We start from the raw sequence: 17,847 nt of genomic DNA on the forward strand, positions 1-17,847 counted from the left end.
GCTTTGTTATTTCAGCCAGAAATATCTGCGTGTCATCACCGCTTTTGATAGCTGCCCTTGGCCTGTCATTAGATCGCAGCTCTAAGAGGCTCAGTCAGGGACAGCAGGACTCCTGGGTTTGCGGCTGCTGGGGGGGGGGGGGAGGAGTAAAGGGTCAAGTCTACAGCTTCAACAGAGTTTGCTCCTGACTATAAAGAACACACACACTAAAATGGAAAGTGGCTAATTTTTAAAAAGAAATAACAAATCCAAACATTGGTAAGAGCCGGACAGTGACTTGTCAGGAAATGCAGATGGGAGCAAAACCATATGACAACTTTCCAGTGTATGTACAATGGTTCTGTTAGTGACATATCGCAACAGGAACGCACCCCTAAATGAACCGGAGAGCATATGTGAAAATATTTATGTCTGCATAATCCATACCATTTAAAAACTGGCAACCAACCAGTGTCCAGCTGCCGTCGACCGGATAAATACGGCGGTCACAGAAAGGAACTTTTGTCTTCTGCTGGGTACATTAGAAAGAAGTTGCAAAGTTATCGCTCAAACATCAGCTTTTGGTTTCTAAAGACAAACACAACGGGACACTTGTTTTTTAACAAAAGGGAGACCAATTTGAATGAGCCATAATGAAAATATTTAGGTTTTCCAGACCCCCTTTTGTTTCACCAATTAGGAAGCGTCTGTTATAAATAATAGAGATCGGGCTAAGAATGAATAACGAAGAGACTTGTTTGGACCACAGGAGAAGTATTGTACGTGGTCCTGATGCTTATCAATGTTCCTTTCAAAGTGCATACCCTGGGGCTTTCCACTTGGCTTTAGTATACTGACTTTGGAATAGTCCTGCTTCTTGCCTCGGTTTTTTTTGTTTTTGTTTTTGTTTTTCCAAATTTTCTGCCACGAGCCCAGGAGCCCAGGAGCCCAGGAGCCCAGGAGCCCAGGAGCCCAGGAGCCCAGGAGCCTGTCCTCTCCACAGCTTTCACTCCACACCAGAGACGAGGTGCAGAGCCCACAGTACCCAGTTATCTTTTCTCAGGCTCCTCAATGGACCTCGGGGTCAGGACCAGCCCCATCTGGAGGAGCAGCGGCCGAAGTGAGAGCTGTGTTCCTAGAGAAGGAGATGGAGTGGAGCAGGGCAGTTCCACGTGGCTTCATTTTAGATCACTCCTAAAACGGTTTATCAAGGCAGCCTCCCCCAAAATGCGTCCTAGCTGACATCGGATTATGTTTATTTCCCATCTTTTGTTACACATAAATGTGCTCTCAGCCTTTACGACTTTATATTCTTACAATCCGTTCTTACGAGTGATTTGTCAGGCAGAGCAGGACTACAATAAAAACTGCCAGAATGTTGCTTTACAACCTTTCCCCGCAGTGGATGAAAATGACGGAAGACTCCACTCCAAGATATACGTTCCATACGGTGTTCCTTCCCATACTTGTAGCTCCTTTGTCAACCACTGGATGAAAAGATGAATTGGAAGATTCAAGAAGTAAACGATTGCTATCTTAACTATGTACAGCATTTGTGAGATAAAACAATCTCGCGATGCCCTTCCTATTCTGTCCTCAGAGAAGCATCCTCCTTTGTCTAAGTTCATGCGCACTGTCTTTACTCCTCAGACAGTCACTTGGACACCATCTTGGTTTCCAGGCAGACTGTGAAGTTTCTCAGCGCTGGTAATCAAGTAACTCTTATTTTGTTTAATAGAGGTGTGAAAGCATACGGGGAGTGGTTTAAGGGACTTAGATAGGTGGGAGATAAGCTACGAAATATTTCCTTTAAATGTAAAAGATACTTTGAGAGACCACAATCACATACATTTTACTACAGGATATTGTTGAGAGACCATAATCACATATATTTTACTATAGGATATTGTTGTAATTGTTCTATTTTATTATTTTTAATCTTTTGGCATGATTAATTTATAGATTAAATTTCATAGACATAGCTATATAGAGAGATATGCACATATATGCATATATATCATATGTATGTATATATATATATATATATATATATATATTTCTGTCTATATACCATTTATCTACCCTATTAACTATCTATACCGATCATTCGTCTATCCTAAACTTCTATCTATCTATCTATCTATCTATCTATCTATCTATCTATCTATCTATCTAATCTAGCTACAGTACAATAGAAGACAGAATGTGTCTTGAGGAACATGATGTTAGGCAAGCTCTTCACTGTTTGAACATCATGGACTATATTAACACACATTAAGGTGGCTACAGCATTACTAGGCAACATAATCTCGTATATGTGGCCCATTGCTGGTTGATATGGTTCATGTGTTTCCACAATGAGTTTCTATGCTCTCTGTAGTTTCTGGCATCTCTGGAAGTCTGCTATCCTCAGTGGTAAGAGGGTGCTGTTGTAAGCACTGTTCTAACACAGGTATTGACCCATAGTGGACACTCATGGACACTTGTGGTTTGCTAAGCAACTTTAAAACCGGTTGTAGAGTAGATTAGAATAGAATGAAATAAACCATCGTGTGTATTTACTTACAATTTGGTGATACTTTTGTTTCTACTGTGAATGTGCATGTTTATACGTGACCGTGTGTGTGTGTGTGTGTGTGTGTGTGTGTGTGTGTGTGTGTGTGATGGGAAAGTGTGTAAGCATGTTCACACATGTGTGCCTGTGCATATCTGGAAGCTGGAGACCGACCTCAGGAGTCTGCCGCTATGGCGCTCTACTTTATTCTTTGAGGCAAGGTCTTTCAGTTGGACCAAAATCTCACCAGTATGGTTAGTCAGGCGAGCCAGGGCTACCTTGTCTCCACTTCTGAGTACTGTAACTAAAGGCAGGCTGTCATGCTAGTCTGTTAGTTATCCGGGTGCTGGGGACCTGAACTCTGGTCTCCACTCTTCTGTGGCCAGGACCTTACTTGCTGATCTATCTCTCAGCCTTGCAAAAAGTTCTTAAAAGTACTATCATACAGAAACTCTTGGGCATACATCCTGATTTCTAAATGGACTTGCTTCTCTTTCGTATTTAGTGGAAAGCATGTTAAAGGCAATACCTTATAGCAGCGAGGGAAACATTCCTTATTTTCCCCTGACCTAAGTGAAAACGTGTCCCTTGAAGTTGTGAAGTATAGAATTTTCACTGTTGTTAATAACTAGCCTGTCAGGGAAGTTTTCATTTCCCCTGTGCATCAATTTACATAACAGTTTTCTTTTAGATTTTTAAGTGGTTAGGTTTATTTTTAGTTAACGATTATGATTCAATTCCTAATGCTATTACCTGTGGTCAGACTATATTAATCATGCTTGAAACTTCTCTGCTCTTTGGAAGCTGTTGAGGTTTTTAATTGGTGGACCAGAGCATGCTCAGTTTGCCTAACAATTGTGTTTAAAAATTCACATCCCACGCTCACAAGATAAGAAATTCAAATCTATCGAATTCACGCCATTGATAGTAACCCCCAAATTCTCCATATAGCTCATTCATTCTATCTGTTGGTTTGTTTAGATCTTTGCTACAGGGCTTCACGTAACTCAGGCTAGCTACCAATATTGTATGGCCAATAGACAAGACTTGATTTAACTCCTGACGCTCCTGCTTCAGCCTTCCCAGTATAGGATTGTAGATGCAAGTCATCATGATGGACTCTTCATTGTATATCAACCTCATTTCCATTAATGTCAAAGTCTTGTAGTTACACTACCAAGCTTCCTGTGTGTGTGCATATCCATGACAGGTAAGCAGTAATCTATACACATTGCTGTCTATGTGGAGTCATGGATCCTTCTGTTTTTTTATACTGTTGTTTTAAAACTAAAATGCTTGGTTTTGTCTCTTGAATCCCAATTCCTTTTTTTATGCATTTTGATATTTGGTTTTAAAAAAAACATTGATGCTTTCATTTTCTTCTTTTAGTGATTTAGTAGTGATTCATGTAGCACCCCGTTTGCAGTCCATATCTTTTATGCTAATGAGTAGGTCCCCCTAGGAGTCCCTCTGCCATCTTCTGCATTAACTGGAACCACCCAGCAGATGTGCTCAACCGTGCCTGACTACCCACTTCCTGACAGACTCCACCTCCTCCTTATTTTATGTCCCCCCATTTACTCACTTCTACTTAGAAGTCATTTTCCCTGAACTGCAGGCAAGAGCCACATCTGGTCTCCCGGAGTCTCTTGGTCTGGCACTTCAGGGTTTTCATTGTTTAGAAGTTCTCTGAACTTTAGCTCACACTGATGTCTTTGTCTTGATACTCAACCCTACCCCAGCCCCTACTTCTATCCCCCATAGCCTTGACTGTGTCTTTCACACTGTGTCATGGACAAGGATGCAAGCAAGGCTGTCTGGAGGAAAAGTCTGCTCCTCACTGAATCCCTATGCCACCTAGGAAGTGGGCACCGCACATCAGACTTCACACAACACAGGCTTCCCTCTTTGCCGTTAAGACTAGACTCTGGACTGCTCTGAGAAGGAGACGCTGGCTGATTCATTTCTGTTTTCTCTGCCTGAACAGTTCATAGTAAATGCCAATAAATATTTGCCTAACAAATGTAAACTGAGACCGGCTCATCCCTCTGCATCTCTGTGCTCGCATATTCTGATTAAGTGTCACTTCCTCAGGACAACTACTTCTGCTTGTCTGAGAGTCTGCAGCAGAAAACTTGAGCAGATTCACACCATGTTTTTGACTCTTTTATTTTTGGGAGAGGGAAGGCCAGCTCAAAGCCCTTGCTTTAACTCAGTGAAGTTGGCTACAACTTTAAAGTCCAGTTGTTTTTTATCACAGGAGAGGGGAATGTTTGTTTTACAATTCCCTGGATGCAAGATACTACTCAACACATGTCTCTTGAAGGGAAAGGAACATTAGACTAGAAGATGGTATTTATGGAAAATCTATAGGACAAAAAATGAGATATTTTGGTATACTAATTAATATTTATCTTGTTTCTATTGTCCAATTTAGGGATTTCTGTCATTAGACTCCAATATTACCTTGGAATGGCATTTAAGATACTACTTTGGTGAAGCAGAATTATAATTAAATATACTACTTACCAGAAATAAGTTATTTTAGTTTATGAAAAGGTACAAAAATATTTTGACTGATGTGTGTTTTATGGAATATTCTCTTAGCCCTACTCCAAGTATTGGAGACAATAACTATTTTCCCTCTTTTTTTTTTCTTGTTAGGCTGTGAAGTTGAGATTCTTGGTGTCAGACCAACTTACTGCCTAGAATATAAAACTGTCCCAACGGATATCAACTTTGCGAATGCAGTTAGCGATGCTCTCGACTCATTAAAGTAAGTGCCCCAAATTTCTAGCCAAAACATTGTTATTCCTTGTGTTTTAAGAAATATTGTGTGTGTATGTGTGTGTGTGTGTGTAACTGCAGCTGTAGGCAGTTATGAGTCACCTGACATAGGCTCTGTGGAGCAAACTCTGTAAAGAGCAGCAGCAAAGACTCTTGTTTTGTTTTGTTTTTCAAGACAGTGTTTCTCTGTGTAGTCGTGGCTGTCTTGGAACTTGCTCTGTAGACCAGCCTAGCCTTGAACTCAGAGATCCACCTGCCTCTGCCTCCAGAGTGCTGGGATTAAAGGCAGGTGCATCTTTAAGTGCCACCATGTCCCAGCAATCTTCCTTACCCACTGGGCCATCTCTCCCTTCCCTCTTCCTTGTTTCTTGGATGACTAGCAAATCCTAAAGAGGTCTAAGAGAGCTGAACCAAGGTGAAATGTCTCAGAGAATTTTATGTAGCGATTGGTATGTGGGGAACTGATAGTTTGTAACTGTGAACAGGGACACTGTTTGGAAATGGTGAACAGAAGAGAGAAAAATCCCCAGGGTTTGCAGGTCTCCTTTTCATGTTGTTAAGACAGTGGAGAAAGCATACTAATGATTTGCTGAGAAGTTATATTTCAAAGACTTCAACGAGTATTTGCCTGAAGGACAGATCTGTGACCAGATGAGATTGGAGAAATCACCTTTCAACACTCTTGTTTGAAATGTGCATAGCACCTTAGTGCATTAGAACAAGGAATGTTTTTTTTTTTTTCCTTGCATGTGGACAATGATACAGAGCGTGGACCATGCAAAGTTTACTTTCTCTCTTCTGAATAGTCCATGGGTCTCTCGGAGAACTCGCCACATCAATCACAAAGCATCAAGTCAACCAGAAGCAGTCGCGTTGCCAGGATGGGGATCCAGCTGGGAGCTTGCTTTAGCAACCAACGAGGAGGTGTCTGAGCTTGCTGGGAGCTCCCATTTCTAGAGCTGGTTTTGAGGTTATCTTGGTTGTTGAATGGGGTTCCTAGGTGGAGTCAAAGCAGAAGACATAGAGAGAATCAGAGTATTCAGATGGGGTAAGACCTTCATCCTTCCAAAAGAAGCAGCATGGTCTCCAGTGAGGCGTGAGTGATATCCATCCTTCCTAAACCCCGTGCACAAATCATTGACACCAACTGCAGCGACTGGCTATGGTGAAGACTGTCTTTCACACTGGTGACCGATTATGTATTGGGATTCTACGACAGCCTTAGGTACAGAAATGAGCAATTGGGTGAGGTTACCTCCAAGTAACCCACGAATCTGCTCAGCAGTTGGGCCGTCCTCGTAGTCTCAGGTTGCCTCGGTACAGAGATGACTGAAACGTTCACTTCCTTTTCTGCTCCAACCGTGATTGTGGTTGCTTCTCATCCAGGATTTTCAAAGGAAAAAAGCAGGACCCCATTCCATGCTGATTTTGAGACCATGCTACCTGCGTGAAACCTATTAAGAGGGGTCACAAAATGGTTTAGCACAATTGACTCAGCTTCAGAATATTAAAAATTAAGAAAAAAAAAACAAACCTGTTCACGTCATTCATTTCTGGAGGTATTTAGAAGTGGCAGAGTCTGGAGAAAGTAAAACTTTTGAGTACAAGTTCTTCTCATGTTTCATCTCTTCTGTGTGTTATACGATGCTGGCTGGCTGCTAACTCATTCTCTCTCTCTCTCTCTCTCTCTCTCTCTCTCTCTCTCTCTCCACACACACACACACACACACACACACACACACACACACACACACACACACNCCACACACACACACACACACACACACACACACACACACACACACACACACGGGCTAGGAAGCTATGTGCTTACAGAGCTAGTATATTGTGTAGCTGTCTGGTTAATGCAAAGCAGACTTGCCCAGACGCATGGCCAATGAACAGGGCTGGGACTTCAGAATTGCTGTGTCTTCTCAGTGCTGCTTCCAACATCGCCCAAACGTTATCCATCACTATACCCTACTGCCAAGACTAATGCGAGCGCTGGATTATAATGTCACACAAACACCTCCAAGTGTCCCAACAGCATGCTTATCAGTGTATTTATACATGTCTCACATTTATCATGTGTTTGAGGTTGAATGGCCTCTCTGTATCCAACTCAGTGGGCACAGGTAAAATAGCAAAGACTATCATGTGAGCTCTAGACAATTTAATCGGACATCCTTATTTTTATTAGCTCACTTCCACCAGAATGCTGGAGGAATAAAAAATGAAGATCTAGTTCCTTTAGAGAAAATATGTGGGTTTTTTCCCTTCTCTTTTTCTTTGTCAAGCAACACCCCAATATTATAGGACTCCAGGAAGATGCATCTTTATCTCTGAAATAGGGAAACGGGGAAATGGGGAAGATTTTCTGACTGTTGCTATCATATTGGTGGTAGTGGAGTGTGTATGTGTATGTGTATGTGTGTGTGTGCGTATGTGTGTATATGTGTGAAGGGCTTGGGTTCCTCTAGAAAGAAAAGGCCACAAAGAACTGCAGCTCCATGGAGTTGGCCTCAGGACAGGTTTTCATGTGGTGTGGCCTGGTGTGCTACTTTCCCAACTCAAGACCATTCATAGGGTAGGAATGCTAGGCTTATGACCTTGAACTCCGTGGACTGTTACTCACATAGTCTGCAACCCAGATGAAGTCTCTGGATTTTGACAGTGTAGACCTGGGCAGGATTGTGCAAGACTAATGCAATTGTCTTCATACTGGCCAAGTTAACAGGGCAGCTTAAAAACAACCTCTTCACATGCAAGTAGAAAGATCATTTCTAACATAACCCAGGTCCTTTCTCTTTATGGGATGACAAAGAAGAATGGAAATACTGACCCCTGTTCATTATCTCTAAGCTAGGGAGTATTGGAATGAGAATGGGAAGGCCTGATGCCACTGTCTGAGGAAGGCAGTGGGGTGACCTATGTCCTCCCTCAGAAAAACCAACCAACTAAACAAACAAACACAAAACAAACAGGTCCTTTCTTCAACCTTCTTTTGCTTCCTTCTTACAAAGCAGACTAGAGATTACTCCTCGTGAGTCAAATGCTTTTACTCATACAAAAATCAAATCTGCTGTCTTCAGTAATGAAGTGGTTGACAGTCTTAGCCAGATTAGAACAATCTAGATCAATCAATCACATTCACTCTGCATGTAAGAGCTTGTGCATGAATTTGTGCATATGGTGCGTTCTTGCATCGAATCGAATTCTTGCTGTAGGTGTGTTTAGGCAACGCTGTGGAGTGATTTAGCTTCCCATCAGATAGCCCTGCCTGGTGCAGCCAGTTCAGACACTAGAGATTTTTTTTTTGGTTCAGCTCTATCTCAGATTCCTAATTATAATTTGAAGAACATTTGGAAATTTCCACATACAAGGGCTCACACATGTACACACACACACACACACACACACACACACACACACACACACACACTGCTCCGAATCTGTATTGTTCACAAAGTTGACCATCTTCCAGAGAGAATGGGGCATGGGATAGATATGACAAAACTTAAGAGAGATCATTTAAACCAGGGACCTTTCAGCAGCAGTCCAAGCAAATCAAAAAGCTTCGCATGTCTGGGCAAGAAGAGATAAGGCAGCGTGTGTGTTTGATCTGGGCATTGCCATCTATTGCCACCCATATCCTTGTAGGATGCTACTTTTGAATTTAGATGATTTTTTTTTTCTGTTGCATAGAGGAAAGACAGAGAAGAAAGTTGACATTTTTAATATCAACGGCACTGAGACGAAAGGCTTTATTCACATTCACCTAGTTTCCACTTTATCTACTATGTTACATAGGTGCTCTTCCCACCTCTCCTGGTTTGATTTTTTTTCTGTTGCTGTCCTAAACCCTGTGAGCAAAAGCAACCTGAGGATGAAAAAGTTTGTTTTAGTCTACAGTTATAATCAGGCCATCATCAAGAGAAGTCTAGGCAGGAACTCAAGCACCATCCTGGAGGCAGGAACTGAAGCAGATACCCTAGAGGCATATGGCTTACTGGCTTGTTTGTTTGTTTGTTTGTTTGTTTGTTTTTGGCTTGGCTACCTTTTATGTATACCCCATGCCAACATGCCAGGTATGGTGCCGCCCATAGTGGGGCCTTTCTACATCAATCAACACTGCAGACTGATGGCTCACAGACATGCCCATAGACCAAGCTGATCTCTTCAACTCAGCTTCACTCTATACAGATATACAGATGTGTATGCATCGAGTTGACAAAATTTAGTTATGACACCATCTCACAAAAGCATCTCTGAGTCTTGACGGTTAACTTCCTTCTCTCGACTTCACAAGCTCTTAGGGTAAAGTGGGGACCCAGGCTCTTCTAGAAGAGGCTTAGGTGGACGAGGCTTCCAGGGCCTTCCCTGTGTGTGAAGTGACTGGAAAATGTGATTTCTTCATCCAACAACCCAGTCCCTATTCACATTGCCGAGATGCCTTGAAAGAAGAACCAGACAGGTAGAGGAGGTTGAGAATCGCCCTCTCTGGGACCATCCTGGGACTGGGGCTCTTGAAGGTTAGAGAAGGGTAGTTCTCTGAATGAGAATGTCCTCATAGGCTCATGTATTTGAATGTTTAGGTCCCCAGTTGGGTGAATGGTTTGGGGGAAGGATTAGGAGGTGTGTCCTTGTTGGTCGAGGTATGTGACTGTGAGTGGACTTTGAGGTTTAAAAGTCTGTGCCACCTACATCTTTCTGTCTCGTTGTCTCTGCCTCTATCTCTCTGTCTCTCTCTGCGTCTCTGCCCCCCTCCCTCTCTTTCTCTCTCTTTCTGTCTGCTACCTATGGGTAAGATATAAGCTCTCAGCTACTGCTCAAGTGCCATGCCTGCCTGTCTGCTGCCACGCTTCCTGCCATGATGGTCACAAACTAACCCACTGAAACTATAAGCACTCCCCAGACCTGATAACTACTCTCTGTGATAAGTTGCCTTGGTTATGGCATCTCTTCACAGCAATAGAAGAATAACTAAGGAAAGGTGGGGGGGGATTCAGCTTTATGTCTCTAGCAGCAGGCTGCTCCACTGATGCTTCTGAGCCCTGTCATCACACATAAAGACTCAGCAGGCAGGGCCCCTGCACACATGTCACCCCCTCCACCCCCACACCCGCTTCCAAAACACAAGGCAGTTCATGGTCCATTATCACTTGATTTGTTATCGTCTTGGAAATTCTGCTTGCAGGAGGCCCATGATTCAGTGAGTTTTTAAAAAAAAAAAAAAAAGTACCTGGTGCTAAAGACCAATTAAAGAAGAGTAGAAGAGGGATCAGGAGGTAACCACGGAGCCCTGGCTGCATGGAGGAAGCAGTAACTGCTTCCAACAGATGGTACATGTAACCTGTTCAACGGGGCTCTGGAACCCAGGCCTGGTAATACAAGACCATAATCCCAACTATGCTGAGACAGAAGGTTCAAAGGTTCAGTTTCTGTCTGAGCCACAGGTGAGCTCAAGGCCAGTATTTAAGTACCTTAGTAAGGAAGGGATCTTAATGATAAAGTACCTGCCTTTCATCATGGATGGGGTCCAAGGTTAATGCTCAGAATGGGAAATTAGAATAGCATACTAACAAATAACATAGAAAAAGCAAAGAACGAAAGCATCTCAACCCTCAGAACTCCAGCCACTGCTGAAGTTAATAAAGGAACGGATGTGTGGCAAGATAATTCCTCCCACCTGGCAAAGGAAGCCAGTTCAAGTATCTTGACTGGGTTCCTCTTCTCTATGGACAGGCTAAGAAGATTGGAGAAACTCGCTCCTGCTCAGCAGGAATAATACTTTCTTACCTGCTAAACCTACACACTCAGGCAAAGTGCTAAAGCCAACTGGAAGAAGGCGTCTCATTTCCCTCCCTCCCTTCTTTCTTTCCTTGCATCCTTGCATCCTTCCTTTTTGCTCTGTGTCCAACACTATCTATACCAGCAGTTCATTTAGCACCCAAATGGCAGTGTATTTGTTGCTTTTCGGTTGCACAATAAAACACCAGGACCAAGGCAACTTATAGAACAAAGAACATATTTGGCTTGGGGTTTTATACAATTAGAGTCTATAATGGCAGACACGGCTGACAGCAGGGAACAGGCGTGGTGGCTGGAGACCTGCAAGCTGAGCACTACCACAGACCAGAGGGGGCGAACTGAAAACGGGGAGGATTTTACTCTTAGAACCCATTGCTGCTGACACACTTTCTCCAGCAAGGCCATACCATGTAGACCTCCCTAAACATCATCATCAGCTGGGGACCATGTGTTCAAATACATGAGACTACAGGGCACATTTACCATTCAAGTCACTGTAGGTTGGTTTTGCAGACAGAGAAACGGAGGTGTAGAGATAATTTTCCCATTCATCAGAGATATCGTTATTGAGAAGGGAAGCCAGAATCTGAAACCACATTTCTGCCAGAGGTAATTTTCACAAACTACCATGTACTCATTCTGTTTATGAGACTTGTCTTAGTTAGGGTCTTACTGCTGTGAACGGACATGACCAAAGCAACTCTTAAAAAGAACATTTAACTGGGGCTGGCTTATGGTTCAGCGGTTCAGTCCATTATCATCAAGGTGGGAACATGGCAGCATCCAGGCAGGCATGGTGCAGGAGGAGCTGAGAGCTCTACATCTTCATCTGAAGGCTGCTAGCAGTATCTGACTTCCAGGCAGCTAGGATGAGAGACTTGTAGCCCACACCCACAGTGACACACCTACTCTGACAGGGCCTCACCTTCTAATCCTGCCACACCTGCTGATTCCTGGGCTATGCATATACAAACCATCACAAGACTTATGCCAAGATTCAAATCAACTTACTACTGATGGGGGTGAGAATATCAAGGCGTCTTGGAGGATATGAGAAAGCATAACTGACCACAAAGGATGCTGAGGAGTGAAGAGATACAGATATTGCTATATGTAGAAATATCAATAACATTGAGAATAATAAAACCACAATTTCGGGTTTCCAGCCCCCCCCCCACCAAAAAAAGTTTTAAATTTTATCTTAAAGGTTTCCTGCTAACTACCAGCTAGGCTTGAAGAAATCTGAATGATAATGGTGAATGAAGTCATGTGACTTTTAAACTAGTGTATTGGAGAGTGTCCCAACATGATACTGAAGGGACACACTGTCATTTCAGGGTCCTTCTTTTAAAACGATAAACCATCTTTCTTAACAGTCAAGAACCAGCCATACCTTTACATCACTTCCATTTCCCCCTGCCCAACTCTTCTCTCTTCCCAACATACTTCAGTAAGAAAAATGGATACGACATTGTGAACTTTTTATACTGCAAAGCAATCTAGACAGAATTATAAGGTGATAGGAGACTTGGGTGTCCCCGAAACTCTGGGGTTGGAGGCCCCCCTGCAGCTTTCTGAGAACTAGGTTTGATAGCCACATGTCCTTCTGGCATGGTTCCTGAACCTCAAAGCTGTAAATGGCCAATAGCAGACACACAATCTGCCTCACCCAACCCTATTACAAACGAGCTGACCTGTGATAGAGACCAGACCCACATCGGAAACAGCTGGCTACCAAGAATTTATCTGCTAAACTCCAAGCAGGCAAGAGCTGTCAGCCCTGGGAGACTTCAGTCCCTAATGAATCAATGAAATCTTAACCCAGAAAGCTCTCACGTGTGTGCTCCCCATAACACAAGCATACCAAATCAAGTGTTCCTGGCATCTGAGGTTGACAGCCTCCTGAAATAATGCCATCAGGTAAATTGTGACACTTTCCAGCTTTCTAACCACATAGAGATTTTCCAATGTGATAAACAGCCTTGGAGAAACCAGCCTGCTCTAAAGTGCCTTGCAAATACACCGCGATACAATGGGTACTAAAATGAAGAGACCTGGGTGTATTCCATTAAACTCCAATGCCACAGTAAACCTCACTTTAGTGAGTCACCAATGTATTAAGTGGGATTTTCCAACACATGTAGGACCCGTGCTGGAAGTGTAGACTCCTAAACAGATGATATAGTGAGTGAACCAGCACATCTGGAATGCCTAAGGTGCACATCTGGAGTGCCTAAGATGCCAGTAGATAAAGCAGATAAATGTGCAGGCTTATCTGCAGGACAGGTTTTATGGACGGTTTCATTGTGTTCAGATGTAGTGATGGAGAAAGAGCCCAGAGCCCAGAGCCCTACCAGTCATGGACCATGAGCCAGTTTCAGCATATAAATGATGTCATATTACCTATTACTAACTTCTCCCCACCACCTCCACACTTGTGGGGCCCTAGAGGGACCTTTTGTACCTGACCATGTACAGATGCAGAGGCAGTTTGAATTAGTCATTCTCACATTAGGGTGTACGAATAATAGCATTTGTGAGAAAAATCTAAATCCTAACATAACCTAATCCATACTGTGGAGGAGGTGGTGATGGGACTTATTAATGAAGGGTCAGTTTGTTTTGTTCTAAAAAGGGAAAGGAACATTTGACTAACAATTTCACTTCTCTCAAAACTCAGCCCCGAGTTTTCTCAGGGCTGTAAGTGGTGTAGACTCCAGAGTGCTCAGTAGAACACGAGGGTATCACTAACGGCTATGTGGCCATAAAGAAGAGGATGCCAGGCAGAAACTGCTCTGCAGTCCCTTCCCTAATTGGGAAGATGGAATAGATGCAGATAGACATTCAAAGGCCCAGTTTACATTTGTAAGTCTCAGCTCTGTCTCGGAGATCTGCCAGGCAGCGAGAAACTCGTAGAGCCCTCTGAATTCTGCTTCTTCATGCACAAATCTATAAATGCTCTTCTGTGAGGACACTTGTCCCTAACGCTCCAGGCCTGGAAACGGTTACATACAGATGCCACAGAGTATCCAGGTGACAATGGGGGGGGGGGATCTCTGAGTGCCCTTTCTTGCAGCCAGCTCTGGGAGTTAGTGTGAGTCATACAACAGACTTCCAAAGGTCACGTGAGCTGTGTGGGTTGGGTACCCTTTGTCATGGGCTATTGACTTGACACTTAGCAATAACAGTGGTCATGTTCTAGGGACCTGGGCTTAAATCCAGTATCATATGATGGATACTGGCGAATGTTTAAAACTCTCTTGAATTCTGGAGCTTATCCGTCATGCACATAGCCCCAAGCTTGATACCCCAAACCACATAAACCCAGATAAACAGCTGAAATCCCAGGACTTGGGAGAACTAGAGGCAGGAGGATCAAAAGTTCAAGGTTGTCTTTGTCTATCTGATTCAAAGCCAGCCTGGAATACATGAATGATGATGGTGGTGATAATGATGATGATGGTGGTGGTGGTAGTGCAGTAATATAGTGCACAGCCATAGTCAATAGCCCATTTAGTGAGCATCTGCTTTTATGCACTTAGCTGACTGCTGTTCACTGTTACCATGTGCAAAAATGTTAAGCTCGGGTTTGCGATACCATGGAGAATGAATTACCATTCCTGATGTGAAAGCACCTCATAATCTAGAGAGAGAAAAGTACATCTTAAAAAGCCTAGAAGTGAGCATATGGTCTTGGGAGCACATGGCAGGGTCATCTGACCTGTCCTCAAGACACCAGAGGAGGCTTCCTGGGGGAGGCAGCAGCTGCCACACGTCTGAACAAGGAACGGATACTGTATGACTTGGACCAAGGGAACTAAGCCCTCTGAGCCAGATGAGGATGTTTCTCTCCTGGAGAATAGCAAGACCCAAGGCCCTGCCAGCTCAGAGACTACACTCTTCCATTGCTCATGCTGGTGAGACCATATTAAGGGGAAAGAGGGTGTGGTATATGTGTCTATGCATCCAGCTGTTGGCATTTGTGTGTTGTACACAGATGTGCTTAAAGTCAAGGTTTTTTTTTTTTTTTTCAAGAGAAATAAGACAGTGTGACAAGAATACCTGTTTTTAATTTTTTTTTTTTTATACTCCAGATTTTATTCCCCATCCTGTCCACCACCTCCCAACTGGTCCACATTCCATACCTCCTCCCCACCCCTTACCCCACCTGACCTCTAAACTCCCTGGGGCCCCAGACTCTTGAGGGTTAGGTGCATCATCTCTGAATGAACACAGACCCCACAGTCCTCTACTGTATATGTGTTGGGGGCCTCATATCAGCTGGTGTATGCTGTCCATTTGGTGGTACAGTGTTTGAGAGATCTCGGGGGTCCAGATGAATTGAGACTGCTGGTCCTCCTACAGGGTCACCCTCCTCCTCAGCTTCTTTCAGCCTTCCCTAATTCAACCACAGGGGTCAGCTGCTTCTGACCATTGGTTGGGTGCAAATATCTGCATCTGACTCTTTCAGCTGCTTGTTGGGTCTTCCAGAGTGGGGTCATGCTAGATCCCTTTTTGCGAGCGCTCCATAGCCTCAGTAATAGTGTCAGGCCTTGGGNCCTCCCCTTGAGCTGGATCCCACTTGGGGCCTGTCGCTGGACCTTCTTTTCCTCAGGCTCCTCTCCGTTTTCCATCCCTGTAATTCTTTCAGACAGGAACAATTATGGGTCAGGGTTTTGACTGTGGGATGGCAACCCCCTCCCTCATTTGATGCCCTGTCTTCCTGTTGGAGGTGGGCTCTATATGTTCCCTCTCCCTGCCTCTTCTAGAGGTCCTAGCAGAGAAAGCCATTTTTCCTTTCTTTGCCATCGGCTCATGGATGCTATCATAATGATCATTATGACCATCTCCATCACTCGGATCTATTTTGGATGCTTGACTGGAGGACTGGAGTCAAAGCTTATCCTGGAGAAGAGGGGGTAACACGGGAAGTGGGGACACCCTCAGGAATTCCCTTCTTTCTCCCCATAAGTGAACCACCACCCCGCGTCATATTGCTAGCTCTGGTCATTCTTATGCCAGCATCGGAGGCTAAACGGTTTGGATTGTCACCATCAATAACTGGCCCTGAGGGAGTCTAGGAATTCATTAAAGGTACAATCACTTTTAGGACTTCATGGGAGCGAGCCCGTCACAGGTCCCCATAGAGCACATGGCTGGGGTGTGTCTGCTGATGTCATAGCCTAAAGATAAATCTATGTGTAGCTAACCAAGTGGCTGTGGTGACACTGCTTTCATTCTTGCCCGTCAGACCCACAGTCTAGCGTTTGGTTAGGATGCCCTTAAAGTCCCTCAAAAATTTTTTCAGGAGTTATTTAAAACGTTGTATCTGGTTTCCTGACTTCTCGGTCCCAACAGACTAAGAGGAGGGAGTTACAAGAGCCATGCCCTGGATCTTCTTACATCTTTCAACTTTTATAGACATAAAAGCCAATAAAGTATTGGCCGGAAGAGGGGGTGGCCAACAGATACACCGTCCAAATCATGTCACCAAGCTGCTCAGGACTAGAAACCTTGAGTTCGGTATCCGCCCACCTAATTTACATGGAAATGTGGGTTTTGACCTGTCCAGTGGTCAGATTTGGGGGCTCTCACACCTTCACAGAGGGTGAATGGGTCATGAGGAAGAGGTCTCCCTCAACGGTGGCTCTCTCATTCTCTTCTCTCCAGGAGTGGCCGAGCAGATCTAGCAGCCATATACCACGAGCGCATCGACGTAGAAGGTCACCACTACGGCCCCTCATCACCTCAGAGAAAAGATGCCCTCAGAGCTGTGGACACTGTCCTGAAGTATATGATCCAGTGGATTCAGGTGACCCAAAGCAAAGCCCACTGACCTGGTGTCTTCTCTTATCTTCTCCTTCATGGCAGCCAGTTCCCCTCACTCTTCCTTCAACGATTTCTTTACTAAGCCAATGTGAGACTCTCTTTCCTCTGAGAGCACTTTTCACGTAGGCACCAACTGACTCCTTGGTTCATGCATGACCAGTGGGATTTAACTGATCTAGATGTGTGTTGCTGGACTAGAGAGCTATCTAGCTTCTTAGGAATTTTAGTAAGTCTATTGATCAGCTTAGCCTGGATATAGGGGTCAAATATTGGTTCCAATTTGACCAGTCTCCCTTCTTTAATCTAGTTGAAGAACACCTCTCCTCAGGAATCTTTGTGTGAAATTTCACCACTGCGGTTAACTGCCTGTACCCACCCCCACAGGACCGAGGCCTGCAGCATGACCTTAACGTCATCCTTTTCTCAGACCATGGGATGACCGACATCTTCTGGATGGATAAAGTGATTGAGCTGAGCAACTACATCAGCCTGGATGACCTGCAGCAAGTGAAAGACCGAGGGCCCGTTGTGAGCCTGTGGCCAGCCCCCGGAAAACACTCTGAGGCAAGACATAGCATGGTGGACGGGAGGCGACATGGGCCCATTGGCCCCCGAGTTTGTGCTTTGATTCCTTCCTAGAGTTTTCATAGTCAGGGACAGGACAGGGTTGGGAGCGTGGACTTTGGAGTCGGGTGACTAAGCTTGCTACTCCCTTAGTGTACTGGTTAGTTTTGTGTCAACTTGACACAGCTGGAGTTATCACAGAGAAAGGAGCTTCAGTTGGGGAAATGCCCCCACGAGATCCAGCTGTAAGGCATTTTCTCAATTAGTGATCAAGGGGGAGAGGCCCCTTGTGGGTGGTGCCATCTCTGAGCTGGTAGTCTTGG

At 44.2% G+C, this 17,847-nt stretch overlaps 1 protein-coding gene across 1 annotated transcript in view; it reads left to right on the forward strand.

The window, feature by feature from the left end:
- Enpp6 (ectonucleotide pyrophosphatase/phosphodiesterase 6) overlaps positions 1–17,847 on the forward strand; it is a 100,548-nt gene that overhangs the window by 61,290 nt on the left and 21,411 nt on the right. Inside the window, exons 2-4 of the mRNA XM_021219844.2 lie at positions 5,198–5,309; positions 16,802–16,943; positions 17,345–17,524. Coding sequence (XP_021075503.2) covers positions 5,198–5,309; positions 16,802–16,943; positions 17,345–17,524 — 434 coding nt within the window. The remainder of the gene's footprint in view (positions 1–5,197; positions 5,310–16,801; positions 16,944–17,344; positions 17,525–17,847) is intronic.

This window comes from Mus pahari, chromosome 19 (assembly GCF_900095145.1).
Source record: "Mus pahari chromosome 19, PAHARI_EIJ_v1.1, whole genome shotgun sequence".
Lineage (NCBI taxonomy): Eukaryota > Metazoa > Chordata > Mammalia > Rodentia > Muridae > Mus > Mus pahari.